Source organism: Chiloscyllium plagiosum, chromosome 15 (assembly GCF_004010195.1).
Source record: "Chiloscyllium plagiosum isolate BGI_BamShark_2017 chromosome 15, ASM401019v2, whole genome shotgun sequence".
Classification (NCBI taxonomy): domain Eukaryota; kingdom Metazoa; phylum Chordata; class Chondrichthyes; order Orectolobiformes; family Hemiscylliidae; genus Chiloscyllium; species Chiloscyllium plagiosum.
The window spans coordinates 14,019,958-14,044,280 of NC_057724.1; the positions used below are offsets into that span (position 1 = coordinate 14,019,958).

At 42.8% G+C, this 24,323-nt stretch overlaps 1 protein-coding gene across 7 annotated transcripts in view; it reads right to left on the reverse strand.

Moving 5' to 3' along the window:
* Positions 1–7,762: 7,762 nt before the first annotated feature.
* The window catches only part of LOC122557120 (probable G-protein coupled receptor 174), a 53,900-nt gene continuing 37,339 nt past the window's right edge, over positions 7,763–24,323 (reverse strand). For 6 of the 7 annotated variants that reach the window (XM_043704447.1, XM_043704453.1, XM_043704448.1 and 3 more), the window contains one exon: positions 7,763–9,383. In XM_043704447.1, the coding sequence (XP_043560382.1) occupies positions 8,369–9,383 (1,015 nt within the window). In that variant the 3' untranslated portion in view covers positions 7,763–8,368. Of the gene's footprint in view, positions 9,384–12,941; positions 13,191–24,323 lie in introns of those variants that run through there. The other variant, XM_043704454.1, reaches the window with a different exon arrangement.

Sequence of the window (24,323 nt, forward strand, 5' to 3'; positions counted from 1 at the left end):
TCTTTACCCGTGAAAGTATGGTTGAATTGGCTTCTTTTAACACATAGATGCATTTCCATTTCCAACGTATTTAAGATGGAAAGAATCCCTTATGTCAAGTTAACCTTGTTGTTGAGTAAAAGGGAATCAGTTTCTCCCTCCTCACCTGGGAGTGTGAACAGTTTGAGGATGTATCTGTCCAGAATTAAAATGATTTGGGGTCACTCGACTGGGGAACAGTTGCAGCAGTTGTGAAACCGAGAAGTCGGACACTCAATGTCAATTTTGCATTCCCCTTCTTCCCTGACCCCAGCATATCTCTCACAGCTTCGCCTGGTAGAACACCAAGGGCAGAATGTTGTCACTGTATGTGATCATGGAACCATTTCTAGCATCTTGCTTTTCCTTATTTGCTACACAATTACCTATCACATTTCCCCTTAACCTCTTTCCACCTATTGCATTTCCAATGCCTGTCCCCCAAGTGCCTCCTCCCTACCTTTTATCTTAGCCTGCTTAACACACTCTCCTCATTCCTGAAGAAGGGCTCATGTCGATTCTCCTGCTCCTTGGATGCTGCCTGACCTGCTGCGCTTTTCCAGCAACACATTTTCAGCTCTGATCTCCAGCATCTGCAGTCCTCACTTTCCTCCTACACAATTATCATTGCCATGTGAAGTTCCAGTAACATTCATAGGAGACAGGAGCGATCACCCGGTGGATGATGCTCTCCAGCAAAACCTGGAATCAACTAACAATCCAACATTCGGACCAGAAAAGAATCTTTTGTTTTCATCATGGTCTCAACTTTCCTGCCCAACTCAACTACCATAAGACTCGAGAGCCCAAAGTTATTTTCTCAGAATTAAATTTTGCTTGTATATATTCACATGACATTGATTTCACTTTTTCATACATGCACTGGTGCGAAGATGCCAGAGTTGGACCGAGTGATAATCCGACAGGTTGATTGGAAATTGCAAGCTTTTGGAGTATCTCTCCTTCATCATGCATGGTACTTTAGGGAGGTCTAAGACACGGTATTTATGAGCAACATGTTAACAGCTTAAAAATAACTGGCCTTCTTGAATCCTTTAAACAGTTAGGAGGTAAACTGCTGATTAAAATGCAATATCCAGAATCCTTTCAAGTCTTTGTCCATAGAATAATTAAAGGGTCTATCAATGCACAATAGGTGATATCTCAGATTAGACAATGAATTTAGGTGTGAGCTTCTGCTTTGAATCTATATTTTAAGCTGAGGACCAGCTTTTTTTTTGACAGGAAAGAATCTTGAATGAAATATTTCCCCCCAGTGCGTGCGTGTGTGTGTCTGTGTACATGTGTGTGTGTGAGAGAGAGAGTGTATGTGGGTGCGTGTGTGTGTGAGACAGTTTGTGTGTGTTGTGAGTGTGAGTGCATTTGAGAGAGTGTGAGAGTGAGTGTGTATGCATATATGTGCATGTGTGTGCATGTGTGAGCGTTTGCATATGTAAGTGTTTGTATGTGAGAAAGTGTCCGTGTAAGTATGCGACAGCGTGACTGTGTGTGTGTCTGTTTATATATATACAGTGTGGTGGAGTTACCTGCAGTGTGACATCAACCCAAGCTCACGGTTGAAACCGTCCTCATGGATACGGAACTTAGCTATCAGCCTCTGCTCAGTGGTTTTGCATTGTTGATCAGAGGCTTAAATGTACTAAACCGCTGAAGTGTTCCCCCACTGAGAAGGAGCCCTACTTTGTGTTGATCATTGTGTGGTGTCCACTCATCTGTTTTTGTAGCATCTTCATGGTCTCGCCAATGTACCATGCTTCAGGGCATCCTTGCCTGTGCTATATAAGATAGACGACATTAGCAAAGTCACATAAGTACCTATCGTGTATGTGGTGGGTGGTGTTCCCACATGTGACAGTAGTATCTATGTCGATGATCTAACACGTCTTGCAGAGGTTGCCATGACAGGATTGTGCGGTGTTGTGGTCGATGTTGTCCTGAAGACTGGGCAGTTTACTGCAAACGATGGGCTGCTTAAGATTCTGTGGTTGTTTAAAGGCGAGAAGTGGAGGTGTAGGGAAGCTCGCAAAATGGTATTCATCATTGTCACTGATGTGTTGAAGGCTGCAAAGAACATGGTGTAGTTTCTCTGCTCCTGGGAAGTACTGGATGACGAGCGGTATCCTATTGGTCATATCCCGTGTCTGTCTCCTGAGGAGGTCCTTGCGTTTTTCGCTGTGGCATGATGGAATTGACAATTGGTGAGTTGAGTATTGTATCCTGTTCTTATGAGGACATCTTTCAGCATCTTCAAGTGTCCATCACTTACCCCCTCATCAGAGCTGATCCTGTGTATGCATAGGGCTTGTCTGTAGGGGATGGCTGTTTTAATATGTTTCGTGTGGAAGCTCGAGAGGTGAAGCGTTGTGAGGTTATCCGTGGGCTTGCAGTAGAGTGAGGTGTTGAGGTGTCATCTTTGATGTAGATGCATGTGTCCAAGAAAGAGACTGATTCTAAAGAATAGTTCATGACAAGTCTGATGGTGGGATGAAACTTATTGATATCATTGTGTAGTTGTTTCAGTGATTCCTCGCCATGAGTCCAAAGAATGAAAATGTCGTCAATGTATCTCATTGGAGGTCCTGGATGGCAAAGAAGTCTTGTTTGAACTTGTGCATGAAAATGTTGGCATTTTGGGGTGCAAATATGGTCTGCAGAGGGACAACAACTTGAAAGGAATCTAGATTTTGCACTTTCATCAGCATCTCCTAACTGATTAAAGGATTTAACAAGGGCAGCTAGTTTTAAAGCTGTTAACTTTTTACTTTTAAATACTGTGTCTTATACCTTTCTATCATATCATGCCTGATGAAGGAGCAGCACTCCGAAAATTTGCAATTTCAAATCAACCTGTTGGAGTAAAACCTGGTGTTGTGATTTATTGAGATTAGCTTAACCAGAAAGCTAAAAGTATTGGCACACCTTGTGGTTGGCATATATTGGTGGTGACAGGGGAGTTTGGGAAATTTCCTTTATTGTGGAAGAAACAATAGATTTTTTTTGTTTACACTTTATTGAATATTCATTACTATTGTAGCACTCACCATTCTGGTTCATGACTGAATTTGTAGGCTCACCTGGTCTTCCTTCAATGCATCATAAAGGACATTGTCTGAGATCACTCTTCACAGGAATAACTGAAATGTCGTAAGTGAACTCAAATCCCTCTTACAGCCTCTGCCCTAGTTCAGATGGACTGAACATCACACAGCCTTAACCATCTCCACCCTCATAGGGCACTAGCCTTCTCCATATCACTCCTCCTTACCTCTGATCCAATTCTCTGTCCTCCCCTTTTACATACCATTGACCTAACTCCATCTCCTCTCCCTCACCATTAACTCATCCTTGAGCCTTCACGGAAGTTACCATTCTTCTGATTTCCTTCCTTGTGGTATACCGTAAAATAAAGAAAGCTAGTGACCTTACCCCAATTGCACAAAGCCGACTGGTGCACACCATCTTTAAGATGGCTGGGTAGCAGATTTGTGTGCCTCACAGCTTTATCTCGAAGTTGGAATGTGATTCTAAAATGTTTGGCAAAAATAAGTATTCATGGCGTGCACATGCATTTCAGGATAAACTCACCACTGTCTTGGCATGAGAATTAACACCAAGCTGACATTAATCCTGCAACTCTACTGCTGTCAGCAAATTAAGATTTCACAATCTGCCTCATTAAGTTGCTACATTCTCCTGCTCTTGCAGGTTTCACAGAATCTCCCTGAAGTGATTGGTAGTGGGATTTCCAGTTATACCACCAGGAACGCTTATGATACTCGGGTGGATCACAGGATGTATTATTTGGTATGAACAGGAGGGTTTAATCAATCAACCGTGAGTGTGAACAAGCTGGACTTGGGCAGAGGCATTATATGTTGTAATGAATGAAAATCTGTCAGTGCAGGGAAATTTAAGTCCCAAAATTAACTGCAATACATAGATTAGTAAATGTATCTCTCCTTACTATATCTGGAATAATTTGGTAACATCAACGAATACACATCCTTGCAAGTGAAGCCAGATTGCAGAAATTAGTACACTGGATCAAAGTTCAAAAAGCTGGAATAGCCTAACCTGTAGATTATTATCTCATCTGTCGGAAACACTCAGTGGTTCCATAACTGGCTGAGAGTGGAACAGAATTGCTATGATGCAGATGATGCCATTCGGTCCATCACACCTGAATCAGCTTGCTAAAAGAGCATCATTACCTTGTGCCAATATCCTATTTTCTCCCCACACCCTTTGAACATTATGTTTGTCCAAATAATCATCCAATGCCCTCTTAAATGTCTTGATTTATTAACCATGACCTATGGCAGTTGCGTCTCTCTGTAAATATTTTAGAAATAACTGCTTCTGAAAGTTCCATGTATTTTCTATGACTATGTATTGGGCTAATAATGAATAAGGAATGCAACATTCTGCTTCCTCACACAGAACCTATAAAGACTGGAACATAATGCCTTGTAACCATGTTGCTGTGGTTGTGACCAATGCCTCTACAGCCAAAGGAGCCTATTTCTTTTTTATTGCAAAAATATACTTTATTTATTGAAAGAAATCTTTGGTACCTGTACAGTTAATGGAGCCATTCATGATGTTTATCATTCTCTATATTTGCACTCAATCTCTTGGCATTTAGCTGAAGAGTCAGTGGGGCCCAATTGCTGAATGGACCCCAGTTATTCTTTGGCAGAATTACCTTACGCGGTGGTCTTTCCCAACCACGCCATGGCAGCTGCCCCAAGCTTTGGTGCATCCCTCAGCATGTAGGAGTGGACCTTGGAATGTCCCAGTCTGCAACACTCAGTCGGCGTCAACTCCTTCAGCTAGAAGACCAGCAGGTTTCAGGCAGACCAAAGAGCGTCTTTCACCGAGTTGATAGTTCTCCAGGCACAGTTGATGTTCATCTCAGTGTGCGTCCCGGGGAACAGACCCATACAGCATGGAGCGGCACGGGTCGAACCTCGACAAACACCACCACATTCCTCTCCAGACTGCCTTTGTGTAGGCACATTCCAGAAGGAGGTGTGTGACAATCCCATCCCCTCTACAGCTTCAAGGGCAGCGTGCGGTGGCATAGAGAGTCCGGGCGTGCATAAAGGATCTCACAGGCAGACCCCCACTCACCACCATGCAAGCCATGTCCTGGTGCTTGTTGGAAAGTTTTGGCGATGAGGCATTCTGCCAAATGACTTTGATAGTCTGCACAGGGAACTGCTTGACAGGATCTGCCCTCACAACAGGCTTTGGCTTAACTCTAACATGATTACTCGGAAGACTGTAGGTTGAAGGAAGGAATAAAAGGCAATATAGTCAAAACATGGTTTCGACAAGGAACAACAGATTCAAGAAGGTGATGCTGATGATTTGGGCCAATGTTTGTAACGGCAACAGCTGGAAAACTTACATGGCCCTGTCTCCAAGGAAAACCAAGGAAGCAAGACTGGATGGACAATGTCCACAATGATTTACCACAAAGACAGGGGATTTACGACAAAGACAGAGGTCTTTCCCACAAAGACAGAGTATTTACCACAAAGACAGGAGTATTTACCACAAAGGTGGGTTTTTTCCCACAAAGATAGGGGTATTTCCCTAAAGACAGGGGTACTTACCACAAAGACAGGGGTCTTTCCCACAAAGACAGGGGCATTTATCACAAAGATGGGGTTTTTCCCACCACGACAGGGGTATTTATCACAATGACAGGGGTATTTACCACAAAGACAGGGGTATTTACCACAAAGACAGGGGTATTTACCACAAAGATGGGTTTTTTCCCACAAAGATAGGGGTATTTCCCTAAAGACAGGGGTACTTACCACAAAGACAGGGGTCTTTCCCACAAAGACAGGGGCATTTATCACAAAGATGGGGTTTTTCCCACAATGACAGGGGTATTTATCACAACGACAGTGGTATTTACCACAAAGACAGGGGTATTTACCACAAAGACAGGGGTTTTTCCCACAAAGACAGGGGTATTTATCACAAAGATAGGGTCTTTTCCACAAAGACAGGGGTCTTTCCCACAAAGACAGGGGTATTTATCACAAAGACGGGGTATTTCCCACAAAGACAGGGGTATTTACCACAAAGACGGAGTACTTACCACAAAGACAGGAGTATTTACCACAAAGACAGGGGCATTTACCACAAAGACAGGGCATTTACCACAAAGACAGGAGTATTTGTCACGAAGACAGGGATATTTACCATGAAGACAGGGATATTTACCACAAAGACAGACAATACAATGACTGGGGAAGCCAGGCTGGATGAGAACCAAATACAAGGCAGGGAATTGACTAGGCTTCACTGTTACCACCGGGCTGCAGGCATGAGTTATGTTTTAGCAGTAATAGTAATGGGCACGTCAGCTCAGAAGCATTGGACTAATTGAGGCAAATAAGTACATTCTGACATCAAGCTGGAAGGCAATTGTTTATTTCTATAATTATCAACAGTAAAAATCCATATTAAAATGCAAACAATTCACATGTAATGTCTAAAACATAGCAAACCTAAATTTTTCTAATATAATACTCATCAATGCATGTCTTATTGTAAGGCCACCAACAAATCAGGTCTTGCTGCTTTATAAACTGAAGTAGAAGCATTACAATACACACTCTGTCACCAAATTCTGGCTAGATTGCAACTTCAATTAGTTTGAGTTTTTCAAATTATTGATGGATTCAGTTGCAGGTTGGAAAACAAATGTCCTTAAGTAGTAATTAGGATTTGAACCTTAGTCAGCTTTTCTTGTTGATTGAGGTCAACTCGAATTTCTTTGCACCCGGTTGGAAAATAGCAGGTGCCAGTTTTGTTGATAAGAACACTGGAGGCAAAATAACAGCACAAAATAAGGCAGAAATAGCTACATCTTTTGGTTTGCTCCATTGTTGGACGACTATTTTAATTTCCATATCGATTTGCCCTGAAATTCAAGGGAAGTTCCTGATGATTGCATAGACACAGTTCACCTTAAACTCACAGGAAAAACAGTTTTGTGAATGAGTGAGATATTTGAGTTTTCAGATTTCCAGCATCTGCAGCACATTTGAATAAAACTCTGCTTCAAGTATTTTGTGTTACATCTCCTGCCCTGTAAATGTCACCAGATCTCAATCAGTTTGGAATTTCTTATGAACAGAAGTAAAAACTTAATAAGTGACTCAGCAATTTATTGGAAGCCAGCAAGAAACTGGAGTTAAGATCATAATCAGATCCATCACAATCAGACTAAATGACGCAGCAATCTCAAGAGCTAGATGGCCTAAACCCTGTTCCTAATTTGTATGTTCAAATGTTCATAAAGCCTACAGTTCACACACACTGTGCATTAAGTTAAAAATCACACAACGCCAGGTTATAGTCCAACAGGCATGAGCTTTCGGAGCGCTGCTCCTTCATCAGGTGGTTGTGGAGTACACAGTTGTAAGATACAGAACTTTTAGCAAAAGTTCACAATGTGATGTAACTGAAATTATACATTGGAAAATACCTTGATTGTTTGTTAAGTATTTCATCTGTTAGAATGACCTCTCATTCTAACAGATGAAATACTTAACAAACAATCAAGGTATTTTTCAATGTATAATTTCAGTTACATCATATTGTGAACATTTGCTATAAATTCTGTGTCTTACAATTGTGTACTCCACAACCACCTGATGAAGGAGCAGCGCTCCGAAAGCTCATGCCTGTTGGACTATAACCTGGCGTTGTGTGATTTTTAACTTTGTCCACCCCAGTCCAACACTGGCATCTCCAAATCATGACTATGCATTAACACCCTGTTAAGATCGGCAGTTCACCATTAATTATTACTTTGATCATTTTCCAACCAGAATAAGTGACTCTTGGTTTACAGGGCAGTGTGTAGATTATGGACAGTAAAATGTGTTCAGAAAGTCACTGGTAATCCCCTATCATGCATATTATTAAATGAGTATAATCACTGTCCTGGCATTTAAATGAAAGCTACATTGCAAACATTTTTTTATGGATGAACGTTGTAAAAAAAATCTTGTGTCTTTACTTTGCGGGCAGAATGTACATGAAACACAATTAATGAAGGTAAAAAAGAATTGTTCAAACACCACTGGTGACTTATGCTAACTGCTACATTCCTTGTTGCTACCATTTCTGGTAGCTCACCAGGAATGGGTTAACATTTGCTGGAAAACAAATGGTGCTTTAAACATCAACTCGCTCTAAGATGCACCGATACAGTGACTGCTGACTCAACGATATCTCCGTTGCAAGGTGGAGCAAGATGGAAAAGAGAAACGCCAAACAATTTGTCCAAAGCTTGAGATTATCGACTCGTGGTGCTTTCTCTGCTCAAGTGTCGGCTCCTTACAAGGAAGCTGCTGGTCCGTGAAAGCTGCTCTCTGAACTCGGCGGTGACAAAATAGTAGATGAATGGGTCCAAGCAGGCATTCATGCTGGCTAAGCACAGTGTCACTGAATGCAAGATCTCAATATTCTTCCGTGCGCTGCAGTCTGCAATGAGATTTAACTTTCGCAGCTGGTTTAACAGGAAGAATATATGATAGGGAGCGAAGCAAATCAGGAACACGGTTGCACACATCAAGACGAGCTTCAAAGCCCTGCTTCCCCCTCGGTTGTTGGGGACTGTGCTCTTCTCTTTCAGTGACTGTGCAGTCTTCCAGGTACAGGTGAGAATGATGGCGATGGGCCCCACAAAGCCCAGGAGCTCTGCTACTGTAAGCATGAGTATGGAAGATGCCAGGTTGACCTGCTTCATGGGGAGATCGGCAAAGCATTGCGAGCTGTTGAACGACACGGTGTTTCTCATGATGGGGAATGGAAGGCACATCAGGATGACGACCAGCCATCCAATAATACTCAGGGCCACATCATACCTGCGCCTCCAGCTACTGTACTTGAAGGGGTGGATGAGGAAAACGCAACGCTGGACGCTGATGCAGACTAAAAACAAGATGCTGGCGTACATGTTGAGAAACTTCAGGTAGAAACAGAACAAGCACATGAACTTTCCAAATGGCCAGTTATGCGTTATGTAGTAAAAGATCCTCAGGGGCAGGCTCAAAACGTGGGCCAAGTCAGCCAGGGCTAGGTTGGTCATGAATATCACTGCCTTCTTCTCCCTTTTGATGTTTCCGATCAATACCCACAAGGCCACGCTGTTGCCAAAGAAGCCAGGGATAAGGATTATTCCGTAGACAACTGCATACAAAGTTATCTCGCTTTTCCAGTGCTCCTGTTCATCTTGGCACATGCTGGCATTAAGGGACATCTTTCCAAGGCGGCGGGTTTCTGTTCTTTGAGAGGAATGCCTTTCCAAACTGCCGAGAGAAGAAAACGGCATGTGTGTAAGGTCAACAGTTTCTTTCTCTCTCTCAGATAAATAGCATTCAAACAGCTCCAACTGTTAAATTCCTGTCTGTCAGCTCAGTATTGGTTCCTCACATTGTTGCTGATTCTTAACTAACCTGGCATTTAGAGTCATTAGAGACCCTTTGGTCCAACCCATCCATGCCAACCAGATATCTTCAATTAATCTAGTCCCATTTGCCAGCACCTGGCCCCATATCCCTCTTAACCCATCCTATTCATATACCCATCCAGCTGCCTTTTAGATGTTGTAATTGTACCTGTCTCTACCACCTCGTCTGGCAGCTCATGTCTAATGGCTTATATTTAAGCAAAAATTTCATAACACAACAAAGATTTATCTCAAGGAGAAGGATGAACCACTGATGGTTAACAAAGGCACTCACATAGAGTATCCAATCAAAAATTAAGATATTTGAAATTTAGCATGCAGATTCAGCAATTATGAAGGCAATTGAAGTTTTGGTTTTTATTGGAGCTTAAAAATAGGGATGTCGTGGTACAACTGTGCAGAGCATGGGTAAGGTTCTACCTGGAACACTGAATACAGTTTATCTCGCCATATTTACAAAAGGATATGTTTGAGGCAATTCTAAAAGGATTCATTATGCTGATCCTGGGATGATGGGCATGGCCAAACAGGTTAGGCCTTCAGAGTTTAGAAAAGTCTTGAATCATAAATCTTATTAAAATATACAAGTTCATGAGGGGAGTTGCTAAGAAGATGTTTCTGATAGTGAGGTGAAACTCGATTTCGAGAACTTAGTTACAGAAGAAGGTGATACTCATTTAAGACTGAGATGAGAAGGAATTTCTTCTCCCAGAGGATAGTGAATGTTTGGAATTCTCTCTGTCTGGAGGCTAGGTCACTGAAACTACTTAAAGAGGTGGTAAATAGATGTTTGAAATATTGGGGATTTATCGGCTATGAGGAGTTGGCACGAGAGAGAATTTGATCTTTGCTGCTGGTGGGGAAGATGTGAGGGGCTGAATGGCCTCGAACTGTTCCTATTTCCTATGTTCTTAAGGTTGCTTCAGCCACCTACATTTCTTTATAGTCACTCTAGACATTGTTTGTCTGGCCTTTCTATTTCCCGTTCCTCCGTGTGCAGGGCCTTGAAAGAGTTGTCTGTTTTTACTACATACAAGTTCATGAGGGGAGTTGCTAAGAAGATGTTTTTACTTTCCTGAAGAAGGGCTTATGCCTGAAACGTCGATTCTCCTGTTCCTTGGATGCTGCCTGACCTGCTGTGCTTTACCAGCAACACATTTTCAGCTCTGATCTCCAGCATCTGCAGACCTCACTTTCTCCTGTTTTTACTACAGGCCAAACCATCACATCTCCATTTATATGCAATCACAGAATGGTTACAACAGAGAAAGAGGCCATTCAGCCCTGTAGTGGCCCTCAGCCAGAGCAACCTAGTCTCACTCCATCGCCCCTTTTCCCCATTGCCCTGCAAACATTTTCTGTTTAGACAAAATCCAATTGTGTTTCGAAACCCATCATTGAATCTGCTTCCACCGCAACATCAGAAATGGCATTCCACATCCTAACCACTCACATACCAAACTATCAAAAAAACAACCCTTTCGTGAGATGAGCAGTGAATTTTGAGCAGGAAGTTGTTGGGGGGAGGGGAGAGGCTAGTCAGACTTTGAAGGTGAAGGAGATGACGGGAGCAGGCAAAGAAAGTTTTATGAAGAGAATTAGAGTTGACAGCTGCACAGATGATAAAGACTGACCAAGGAGCAGGTTAACAGGGCAGACACCGTGTAATGAATCAACAACAACAACACACATTTATGTGGTAGTTTTGTTAAAGGAAACAACGTGGAGTACTTCACAGCAGCAAAATCAAGCAAAAATTCAATCAGTGCATATGAATAGGCTGACTTCCAGTCCATTAATTCAATGAAGATACCTGAATAGCATTTGCCTGATATCGTCAAATTGAAGCTAGGAGTTGCAGTCTACCAACAATGGACACACATGTCTAATTAAAGGCTATACAATAAATTACAGGCATTTCTACCACGCAGGAAGAACCACTTAAGCTATGCTGCAGTTTCTCATCTCCTTTTGGGACTGATCTTCCTCTCCTTCTGCACCATACCCTCCCCACCATACCTCCACAGGATACTACATTTGGAGCTGCCTCACTTCTGCCCTAAATAAAACGTTACTGCAATCTTCTAATGACTTGCTTGCATTAATTTAACCATTAATTTTATGCGCTGATCTACTGCAGTTTATTTACTAAATACTGTTGATTTCTGAGAACTTATACATTCGAGATAAAAACAAGTTGGCACCTGTTTTCTGAATACAAGGCTGAACTAGTTGAGTTGCAGATTAATTAATGAACAGGAGAATAGGTTACTGAGGAAACATCTTGACATAGTTGGGAAATGGCTGTAGGAGAGAAATTATGATTGTTTAACTCGAGGAATGATGTTGGATGGGAAGATGAAGTGAATGAGTTTCCCGCAGATGTCTGCTCAATTCAGCTGATCAAAAACCACCTCGATTGAAACATACAATATAAACTGGGAATGGGACTAACCTCAGGGAGCTGCACAATCAGACAAATTTTCAAGTCATCAAAACTCTGGGTTGAAGTTCAGTAGGTTAATTGCAAAGCTTTACAAATTGGAAAGAAAAAAATACTGTGGGCATTTTTAATAAATGGCTCTAGATTAGTCTGAAAGAGATCTGGGAGCAATAGCAAAGCATTTTGAGTCACTGCTGAGCAATGGTTCACCAAAGCAAACTGGATGCTGAGCTGCACTGCCGTATCAGTACAGTTTCATCAGTTCATATCAGGTCACATCTTTTAGGCCCTGACCAGTTCTGTGCTCAAAAGACCATGTGAAACATTCACACTTCAAAGCTTCATGAATCCCTGACCAATACTAATTAGCAACTTGGACAAGTTCTCTAAAATCTATTCAACAAAACAAGTTTCAAAGTGAATGTTTCCACTGAGAACAGTTGATCACCTGATAATCAGACCATGCTCATTGATCATCCCCCACATTTCACATGAAAAACACAGATATATTCCATCCCAACATTCTTAGCAACATATTTAATGAATTCAGTTCATCCATCTCAGTGACCCTCCTGTGATGCCAATTATATTTTACCCTCACGTTTCAATTACGAATGGTGAGCTTGTAATATTTGACAATTAAACAATCTGGGATAGAAACTGATATGGTTGATCCCTTTTTCTGTGGTTTTGAATAATGGAACTTTAGCAGTGGGGGACCAACTGTCATGGTGCCACTCCTATTCTAAATTTAGAGCATCATTGTTAGTGGTCCACTGCCTGATGAGGGATCCCTGTGGTAGATTTGTTCCTGATTAATCTGGGGCTGCTTGGATTTTTCACAGCCACCATCTGCCAGAGTGTTTTCACAGGCCACCCACCTCGACCAAATATCGCCTGACCCAAATCTCCTCCGAGAACTCCTCATGTGAAATTCTGGCCTGTGATACTCACTCAAAAGATGTGGATGAAGCCTGAGGCCCACAGTTCCAGGCCTAACAAAGGCTGCTCCAATTAAGCCAGAGAACAGGCCTCGGGTTATTTTCTATTCCTCTGAGTACTTGCAACAGTACAGCAAATAGCTGTCTCCATGGATTGAAATCATTTACCGTTCAACCCTGAATTTGTTGACAATTTGTTGAGTGGAGAAGCAGTTGGCATCTGCTATTTCTCTTTTTTGTTGCAAAAAGGAAAGCCCCTTTTACTTTCCCCTATGTAAAAATACCAAAACTGAAGTTGTGGCAGGAACTTTAGCTAACAAATCTGGACTAAATTCTGAATTTGTCGGTTTGTGCAGAAGGCACAGTCTCCCTGCTTTGTTCCCCCAAATGGTTGAAATTTAATGACGAGACAACCTGTGCTGCTATAACCTGAAGTAGAATACCAGCTGAAACAAAGTTCATGAAAATTGACCCCATGTACTGAAATGTGAGGGTAAAATATAATTGTCATCACAGGAGGGTCACTGAGTTGGATGAACTGAAATCATTAAATATGTTGCTAAGAATGTTGGGATGGAATATGCCTGTGTCTTTCATGTGAAATGTGGGAGATGATCAAGTGATAAAATAGAAAGGAAAGACAGTGTGACTACTGAAGCAGCATCTGTGGAGAGGGAGACAGAGGTAATGCTCTGAAGATTCATAGAATCCCTACAGCATGGAAGCAGGCCAATCGGCCCATCGAGTCCACACTGACTCTCCAAAGAGCATCACCCAATCCCTCTAAAGCTGCATTTCTCACAGCTAATCCACCTTGCCTACACATCCCTGGACACTATGGGCAATTTAGCATGGCCAATCCACCTGCACATCTTTGGACTGTAGGAAGAAACCGGAGCACCTGGAGGAAACGCATGTAGATGCGGGGAAAGTGTACAAACTCCACACAGACAGGTGCCTGAGGGTGGAATCGAACCCAGGTCCCTCTGAGGCAGTAGTGCTAACCATTGAGCCAATATGTCCCCCTTAATGTCATACCAGACTCAAAATGGTAACTCTGTTTCTCTCTCCACAGGTGCTGCCAGGCCTGGTGAGTTTCTCCAGGATTCTCTCTCTGTTTGTTTCAGATTTTCAGCATCTACAGTATTATAGTTTTACTAATTAGATAGGAAATTTGATTTTTCAGAGGAGGGGCAGCCTAGCCTTGACATTACAGTCTTGTGATTTGAGCACAGAACTGTAGAATCCAATCACTGGAGTTCTTCTAGGATAAAGTCAGAAATCACAGGATGCCAGGTTATACTCCAACAGGTTTACTTAAAATCACAAGCTTTTTGAGTGCTGCCCCTTCATCAGGTGAAGTGAGAGAGAAGCAGACAGACACAGAATTTATAGGCAAAGAGACTAAGGGCAGAGAGATCAAAAGATCATACAAATGTGGGGAATGGAATGTCAAATGATAAGTCTCTGTAGGTGACCAAGGGTGTTAGACAGTGTGAGTTAAACGTCAATAGCTGCCAGTAAAGGAGGCAGAGAGATAATTATAAAAAAAATTAAAAATAAGGTGGTGCTGGAAACAAACCAAATGACTGGAATAACATGGAACACAAACAGAAGCTGCTGGAAAAGCCCAGCAGGTCCGGCAGCATCTGTGAAGCAAAACCAAGGGGAAGGGTCACCAGACCCGAAACATTAACTCTTGATTTTTCTTCACAGGTGGCGCCAAACCCGCTCAACCCCCATCCCAGCAACCTCTGCCCCTGATTAACAGCATCCGCAGCTCTATCCTCCAGAATAGAATCTTATCGAGGCCTGAATGAGGTGGGCTATGGTGAGATTTGTGGCAGAATTGGAGCAAAAATCTGGCAAGGCCCATCTCAACTTCAGGAACTTCCTCTTTTATGTTCTTGATAAGCAGGGAGATGAGTTTCTCACGAGGCAGCAGTGAGTTGCCAGCTAAGAGGGATTAGGAACTTGTTAAATGTCTTGTTGACAGCCCAACCCACCTCATTAATACCCAGCTTCCCATCTCACCAAGGAAGCTGGACATTAAGAGAACACTCGACGTGGACGGCAGAGCAGGTGCTTGGCAGATTCAGTTTGCCACCTGCTCCAAAGGATACCCCTGTCAGACAGTGAATGCCAAAATCTCAGGGCAAATCCATGGGCACTAGCCTTATGCATCCCATCTACCAACAACCATAGGATATGGACCAGCTTCAAAAAACCCACACAGCACATCTCCGAATCATTTACAGGGCACGTCTGAACTTCAATGCTTCACTGGCAACTGTTCTGGGAAGGGCATATGGTGGCAATCATTCATGAGAGACACCGTAGGAGCAGGGCAGGTAATTAATATGGTGCATTTGGTAAGATGTGGTGAGAGAACTTGCTAGACCGCACAACAAAAATCCTTCCAAATCCTGCCAAAACTACCATTTGCACCAGTCTATAGTGTCACTCCTGTCTCCCTTTTAATATTTCTATCATTGCCAAGTCTTAAATCATCTTCAAACATAAAAACTGCATTTGTTATTCCCAGTTAACTTGCTCTCTCTCCATGGATACTGCCTGGCTCGCTGTGATTTCCAGCATTTTTTTTATTTTCAGTACAGAATTCAGCATTTGTAGTAATTTGCTCCTTCCTTATTCCCAGGTTGTGATGCTAGGGGCACTGGTTAGCCCAGTTACTCACATGTGGATCAGATCAATTCCCAACATCAGGGATTCACTCCTCTCTCTCACTGCAAAAGACCCAGGTCTGTTCCTTCATAATGCTCTTAGTCAAAAATAAAACTCTCCTTTTGTTCAGTACATAACAGGTAAGGACTTGCCTTCATTCAGATAACTGAAGAGGAATGTCCTGCTCGTCTTAAACAACACTCTGGACTGACTGTGTCTTTGGAAGGAAATAAAGAGAAACTATAGAAGTTATAATCTGAGGGTGCAGGCAGAAAGGTGACTGAAAAACCAGATGTGATTTGAAGATAAACTCTTTTTCTATGTACTGAATGGTTAGAATTTGGAATGTGTTCCCTCACAGCATGGATGTTGTGGATAGAACAGCTTGAGATGGGAAATGAATGAATGAACGCGTAAAAGAAAAAATGGAGGGTAAAAGCATGAAATTTGGGCACATTGGATTACTCTTCAAAAAGGTAGGACTGGGGTGTGGGGAAGGTGTGGGTGGGATGGAAGGGCAGAATGGCCTCTTGCTGTCCTGAATCATTGCATGATACATGCGTGGCTGTCTTAACGAGATCATGGAAGAGAGGTGTTCGAAGCCATGATCTCAGGGTGATCGGATCTGATGTGGAAGGGGAGATGTCTGGCAAACAGACTGAGGCAAGGTTTGGTGGTGATGCAGCTCACCCTACTCTGAGCGAGCCACAATTTTATGAGTTAATACTCCCCTGTATAAATAGCTATTGACTTTTGGGGAACCCCAATGCAAACTTCCCTTCACCACAACAAAATCTGTTCACAATTACTGACTACCTTCTATCTCTACAGTTGGGCACCCAAGCCTCCATGTCCCTTGAGTACAATGTACTTATATTTTCTGTATATATCAGTTAGTTGGTATTTTATCAAATGTCCTTTAAAACCCATAGGTACAACATTTACTTATAACATTCATCAACCCTTTAAACTACTAAGCCATCAGGGTGCTCCATTAGATGTAAAAGGTTCCATGGTACAATTTGAAGGTCAGTAGAGAAGATCCCCCAATGTTCTGCAGGTAACATTTACCTTTCAATTAATATTTAAATATGATCATCTTACAGCTTGTTGTACATCATTTAGTCGCTGTGTTTCCTACATTACAGTGGTGACTACTGGCTGCAAAGTGGTTTGTAACATTGGAATATAGATGGAGAAGTAGTCTATTCAGCCCATCAATCTTGCTCTGCTAGTCAATTAGATAATAGGAAATCATCAATCTCTTTGCCTTTTTCCTGCACTAAACCCATATTTCTTGATGTTGATAGCAACCAGAAATCTATTGATTTCTGCCAGTACATGTTCAATGATTGAACTTCCATAGCCCTTTGCCATTGAGAATTCCAAAGACTCACCATCCTCTCAAGTGATGAAATTCACCCTCATCTCTGTCCTTACTCCGAGCTTGTATCCCGGTTCTGGACTCACTATGATGTCCCGTGTAAGAATTTTGCAAGTTTTAATGAGAACATTTCTCATTCTCTGAAACTCTAGAGACTGTACATCTGCCTTTCTTAAATTCTCCATAGAGAGCGGGCTCACCAGGGATTCATCTGGTCAACCCTGGTAGTACCCTCTCTATGGCAAGTATATCCTTCCTTAGTTCAGGGGACCAAAGCTATACGCAAAACTCTAGGTTTTGATCTTTCTAGGCGCTATACAATTGTAATCAAAAAGTGTGGTGCTGGAAAAACACAGGCAGCATCCGAGGAGCAGGAGAGTCGACGTTTTGAGCATAGTCTCTTCATCAGGAATTAAGACCTTATGCTCAAAGTGTCGACACTCCTGCTCCTCGGATGCTGCCTGACCGGCTGTGCTTTGCCAGCACCACATTATTTGACTCTGATCTCCAATATCTGTAGTCCTCAGTTTCTCCTAGTTGGCTGTACAATTGCAGTAAGACATTGTTATTCCTATACTCAAATCCTCTTGTGATGAAGGCCAACATATCATTTATCTTCCTATTTGCTTGCCGTACCTTCATGGTAGCTTTTATTGACAAATCCCACCCAATTAACATCAATTCCAACTATTTTAGGAATACTCTCTGATTTTTCTATAAGTGGGATGACTTCACACTTATTCACATTATATTCCTTGTGCCATACTCTTGCCCATTCACTTAGCCTGTCAAGTCACCTTGAAGTCTCCTTGCATCCTGATGTCCTGAGATCAGCAAAGGCACAATATTATGCAGGTAATTTCTTTCTTTCATGGAAGAAATGCTGAAGATGTGTTGGTGAATGAAAATGGTGAGGATCTCTTTCAGGATCTAGATCATGTGAACCAAGCTCAATTACTTAATGTTGAGTTGTGATGAAACTGGAAGTATTTGCACAGATGCATCTGAAATGTGCAAAAGTGAGTTCCTTCTGGAGATCTCCTGCGCCCAAATGTGCTTGCTGCTGGGTTACACCATATCATAATCAACAACCTCCTCACAACAGAGAGATCAGCAGAATCTATGATGTTTACCACAATGCCAGAGTAAAGAAAACCCCCAAAAAGCAGACTGTCGATAACTTGGAAACAGTCTGAAGCTGTGACCATTATGGTTAAGATTGAAGCTTGATAGACCACAAACAGGAGGGACACACGCAATTGTGAGCAGGAACTGGAACTCTGACAGAATGTGAGGAAACAGTCTCATGTTATAAATAATTTGCTGCATTTTCCTGCTTCCTAATTCATTTCAGCACAACTATTGACAGTGAGAGTGTAATTTATTGTGTTCTGGCCAAGCATTTGTGTTCTGTTCAGGTACTTCTAGGGAGCTGGGAGGGTTAAAATGCCTGGAAAATCCTTTGAAACCAGGGGTGCCAGGCTCCTGTTGAATATAACATCAGGGCATTGTTATTATTTCTTCCTTCTATCTCTGGTGCAGCAGCTACGCAAATTGATAGGTTAGTGGGCAGGAGAAACCAGAGGCAGGACGTTTAATGGTAGACTGTGGCGGGATGTCGAAGTGAGAGATCAGGGTCAGGAGATGTGAGGTGGGGTAGGTATGTGGGTGATAGCATCAGCTAAAGATTGCAACATAGAGAGGACAATGGTGCTTGGTTTGGGGTCAGGGATGGTGACAGAAGTCTGTGAATGCTGAAGGTGAAGAGAGAAGCCAGTGACTGGCTGAGGGGAAGGTTTCGTTCAGGGACTTGGCGGGAAAAAAATCCTGCTCCTCCTGGCCCACAAGCAGTGCTGTAAAAAGAACTTACCTTGTCAAGCTGATCACTATGTCCTCCCATTTACTCCCCAGCGCTGGAAAAGCAGAACTGCAGAACCAGCAAAGCTGAAGCAGGCTTCCAGCCACACTGTGGGTGTCTGATTTAATTATATTAATGGGTGTTCCATCCTCTCTCAAATCAAACACGTGTACATCACAAAACTGTTTTCAAGTTTTTAATGCACCGAGATCCTTTCCTGCTTTCATCATTAATGGGAGTTGGTGGTAAAAGGATTGGCAGCGTTTTGCTTGGGAAATAATGCCAAGGCCATTAATTCAGAATAACATCCTGAGGGGACAGGGCAAAGTGGGAGATTCCCAATTTTGGGCACAGCTCAGTGAGAGTCAAGGTCTGTGTATAAAGGGTCAGCGAAAAAGGAAGTAAAGAACAAGAAACAAAACCAAACACTTTGGAATATCATCAAAACAACGTGCCATCCCCTAGAGTTTGTGCAGCAGTGAAGGATAAGAAAAAGAAAAGTGTTTAGGAAGAGAAAATGCAGAAAATTATACCCAAGCCCAAAAGAATTTCAAGATGTGTAAATGTGCAGAGTCTCCATGCTGCAGTACAGTACTGTGGGGAGGCACTCGATTCTGTGCTGTAATGTGAACATTTTTACTGAAACTTCCATAAGGATTGCCTGAGAATGGGAGTTCTATACTAGTTAAAACACTTTGAGATTCTCCTGTGCGGAGAGTAGTAAAGTAATTTCAATATGCACTAGTAACACTTGGAAACCTCCCAAATGCTGGTTTATTAGCAGTACTGTAAATATATTCGCTCTTGGCAAGGTCCACAATTGCCTTCTGCCCCTTGACAGCATGGTGATAAGTGACCTTCTTGAATGCTATAGTCAATGTGGTGGAGATACATTCACCATGCTCGAAGAATGAAAAGCTATTAATGGAAACTGTTAGTGGCTAACAATAGGTTATGCGTAATAGCAGACTATGTGATATCAAGGCCTGGGGTATGGGGGTTGGGTTAAGGACATGGGAGAAGCTCAAGCCGTAAAGCTGTTGAACTCAATATTAAGTCCAGAAGGCTGCAGGGTCCCCAAGTGGAAAATAAGGTACTGTTCTTCCAGCTTGCACTGAGCTTCAGTGGAGCACTGCAGCAAGCCTGAGATAGAGATGTTGGCCAGGGAACAGGGTGGGGTGTTAAAGTGGCAGGCAACCCGAATGTTTTTAGCAGACAGAACCTAGTTGTTCTACAAAGTGGTCACCCAGTCTTTGCTTCATTTCGCGAGTGCAGAGGAGACCACATTGTGAGATGCAAATGCAATAGATTATGTGAAGTGCAGGTAAAATGCTGCTTCACCTGGAAGGTGTGTTTGGGCCCTTGGATACTGAGGAGGGAGGAGGTAAATGGGCAAGTGTTACACCTTCGGTGGTTACAGGGGAGGGTGCCACATGGTTTTGGCAGGTTAGGGGGCGGTTTAGATGTTCGGGGTGAAGGAGGACTGGACCTGGGTGTCCCCGAGGGAACAGTCCCTGCGGAAGGCTTACAAGGGAGGGGAGGGGAAATGTGTGTCTGGTGGTGGTATCTCACTGGAGGTGGTAGAAATGGCGACTAATGATCCTTTGAACGTGGATGCTGGTCGGATGGTAGGGGAACCCTATTGTTGTTGCGGAAGGGAAGAGAATGTGTGAGGACAGAAGTGTGGAGATGGGTTGGACCCGGTTGAGGGCCCTGTCAACAATGGTGCTGGGGAATCCTCGGTTGATGAAGAAAGTGGACATTTTGGAGGCTCACCTATCAAAATTGGCCTCATTAGAATAAATATGATGAAGACGAAGGAACTGGGAGATTGGAATCGAGTCTTTACAGGATGCAGGATATGTAGTTGAGGTAACTGTGGGAGTTGGTCGGTTTGTAGTGGATATTGGTGGCCAGCCTATCCCTAGAAATGGAAAATGAGATGTTGAAGAAAGCAATTTGCATGAAATTCATCCAAGCTTTCAGTTCATTTGTAAGTTCAAAACAGACATAACATGAGTCATTGCTATCTGCTAAAGTTTTAAAAGTTTGCAACAGGAATGTAACCTGCTTCGAACATGCCTACTTTTAATTTTAAATGAGAAGCATCAATGAGTGAGTGATCAATCCACTCTTGAGGAGGTGGGAACACCATTGAGACTATAAGGAGACTGTATAATCTGCTTTAAAGTGATTTCATTTGTGACCCAATGTATTTTCTTTTGGGAAATGCGGACAACATTTGCCAGGCCCAATTCTTATTGGAATAGGACGTGGAAGATATAGAATGTAGGGAAATAAATGGTGACATCTTGAAAAATGCCCATATTACTGAGGAGGGTGCTGGATATTTTGAAACACATAAAAGTGGATAAATCCCCAGAACCTGATCAGGTGTACCTTGGAAATCTGAGGGAAGCTAGGGAAGTGATTGCTGGGCCCCTTGCTGAGATATTTGTATCATTGATAGTCACAGGTGAGGTGCCGGAACACTGGTGGTTGGCTAACGTGGCACCACTGTTTAAGAAAGGTGGTAAGGACAAGCCAGTAACTATAGACCGGTGAGCCTGACATTGGTGGTGGGCAAGTTATTGGAGGGAATTCTAAAGGACAGAATGTACATGTATTTGGAAAGACAAGGACTAATAAGGGAGAGTCAACATGGCTTTGTGCGTGGGAAATCATGTCTCACAAACTTGATTGAGTTTTTTGAGGAAGTAACAAAGAGGACTGATGAGGGCAGAGCGGTAAATGTGATCTATATGGACTTCAGTAAGGCATTCGACAAGGTTCCCCATGGGAGACTGATTAGCAAGGTTAGATCTCATGGAATACAGAGAGAACTAACCATTTGGATACAGAACTGGCTCAAAGGTAGAAGACAGAGGGTGGCGGTGGAGGGTTGCTTTTTTCAGACTGGAGGCCTGTGATCAGTGGAATGCCACAAGGATCAGTGCTGGGTCCGCTGCTTTTCATCACTTATATAAATGATTTGGATGTGAGCATAAGAGGTATAGTTCGTAAGTTTGCACATGACACCAAAATTGGAGGTGTACCGACAGCAAAGAAGGTTACCTCAGATTACAATGGGATCTTGATCAGATGGGCCAATGGGCTGAGAAGTGGCACATGGAGATTAATTTAGATAAATGCAAGATGCTGCATTTTGGGAAAGCAAATCTTAACAGGACTTATACTCTTAATGGTAAAGTCCTAACGAGTGCTGCTGAACAAAGAGACCTTGGAGTGCAGGTTCATAGCTCCTTGAATGTGGAGTTGCAGGTAGATAGGATAGTGAAGAAGGTGTTTGGTATGCTTTCCTTTATTGGTCAGAGTATTGAGTACAGGAGTTGGGAGATCATGTTGCGGCTGTACAGAGTATTGGTTAGGCGATTTTTGGATAATTGCGTGCAATTCTGGTCTCCTTCCTTTCGAAAGGATGTTGTGAAACTTGAAAAGATTCAGAAAAGATTTCCAAGGATATTGCCAGGGTTGGAGGATTTGAGGTATAGGGAGAGGCTGAATAAGCTAGGGCTATTTTCCCTGGAGCATTGGAGGCTGAGGGATGACCTTGTAGAGGTTTACAAAATCATGAGGGGCATGGATAAGATAAATAGACAAAGTTTATTTCCTGGGATGGGGGAGTCCAGAACTAGAGGGCATAGGTTTAGGGTGAGAGGGGAAAGATATAATAGAGACCTAAGGGGCAACTTTTTCACGCAGACGGTGGTACGTGTATGGAATGAGCTGCCAGAGGAAGTGGTGAAGGCTGGTACAATTATAACATTTAAAAGTCATCTGGTTGGGTATATGAATAGGAAGGGTTTGGAGGCACAATGGCTGGGTGCTGGCAGGTGGTACTAGATTGGGTTGGAATATCTGGTCGGCATGCTCGGGTTGGACGAAGGGTCTGTGTCCTTTCTGTACATCTCTGTGACTGTATGGCTCTATCCTCCAACTTTCTTGAGAAAGTGATAGGGCGACATAAGTTGAACCGCTGCAGTCTGTTTGATCGGCCACAGCTTGTGGAAACTCACAAAATCGGGCAAGTGACGGACAGTGAGATCAAGCACAAATCCATCAGATTGCTGCATTTCCAGCACAGCTTTCAGGGAGAAGCAGGTCTTCTGAGACCAACAAAGCTAACCTGTTAACTCCAGCCCGCCATCACTTCAATCTCTCCCTGAATTTCTAATTGAGTACTGTCTCCCTCTGACTCTTCCACAATGATCGCCCGATCCACAAAATCAGAATTTCCTGAACATATCTCCACCCTGTCACTCCGAAATCTCAGTACAATGAAAATCGGAATCTCCCTCTCTGTCAGGATAGTGTCCTTCCCTTTTACGGACAAATAACCTTTGGCAGAATGAAAGAGGAAGCTTGGGCTGGTGCACCTTGTAATTTGCTTTCCCTTCTCAGGCTAACTGCATGATACAAGATGGCACACCCTCCTGATGACTCAGAAAGCCTTCACATGTAATGGCACATGCTTTAACTTTGGCCCAGTTGTGGTGAACACAGCTTTCCTCTGCCAAGGCAGCAGGTTGAGCTTTGCATGCATTGAGTAAAACCATAAATCCACAAATCTCTCAGAGATCTAACATGGGTCAGAAATAGAATGACTTCAGTGACTCAAAATCATGGAGTTGTACAGCCCAGAAACAGACTCTTCAATCCGACTTGTTCACGCTGATAGTACATCCCAAATTAATCTTGTCGCATTTAGCCCATATCCCTCTAAACACTTCCTTTTCATGTTTCCATCCAGAAGCCTTTTAAATGCTGTAATTGTACTCGCCTCCACCACTTCCTTTGGTAGTTCATTCCGTACGTGTACTTCCCTCTGCGTAACAAAGTTGCCCCTTAGGTCCCTTTTAAATCTTTCCCGTCTCACCTTAAACCTATGCCCTCTAGTTGTGGACTCCCCTACCTTGGGGAAAAATACCTTGACTATTCACTCTGTCCATGCCTTTTATGATTTTATAAATCCCCATAAGATCACACCTCAGTCTCCGATGCTGCAGGGACAATAGTCCCAGCCTATTCAGCCTCTCCCAATAGCTCAAACCCTCCAACCCTGGCAACCATCTTTCAAATCTTTTCTGCACCCTTTCAAGTTTCACAACATCTTTCCTACAGCAGAGAGACTACAATTGAATTCAATATTTCAAAAGTGGCCTAACCAATGTCCTATACAGCCACAATATGACATCCCAACTCCTATACTCAATGAACTGATCAATAAAGGAAAGCATACCAAATGCCTTCTTCACTATCATATCTACCTGTGACTCCGCTTTAAAGGAACTATGAATATACGCTCCAAGGTCTCTTTGTTCAGCAACACTCCCCAGGACCTTACCATTAAGTCCTGCCCTAGTTTACCTTTCCAAACTGCAGCATCTCACATTTATCTAAATTAAACTCCATCTGCCAAAGGTAGAAGACAGAGGGTAGTGGTGGAG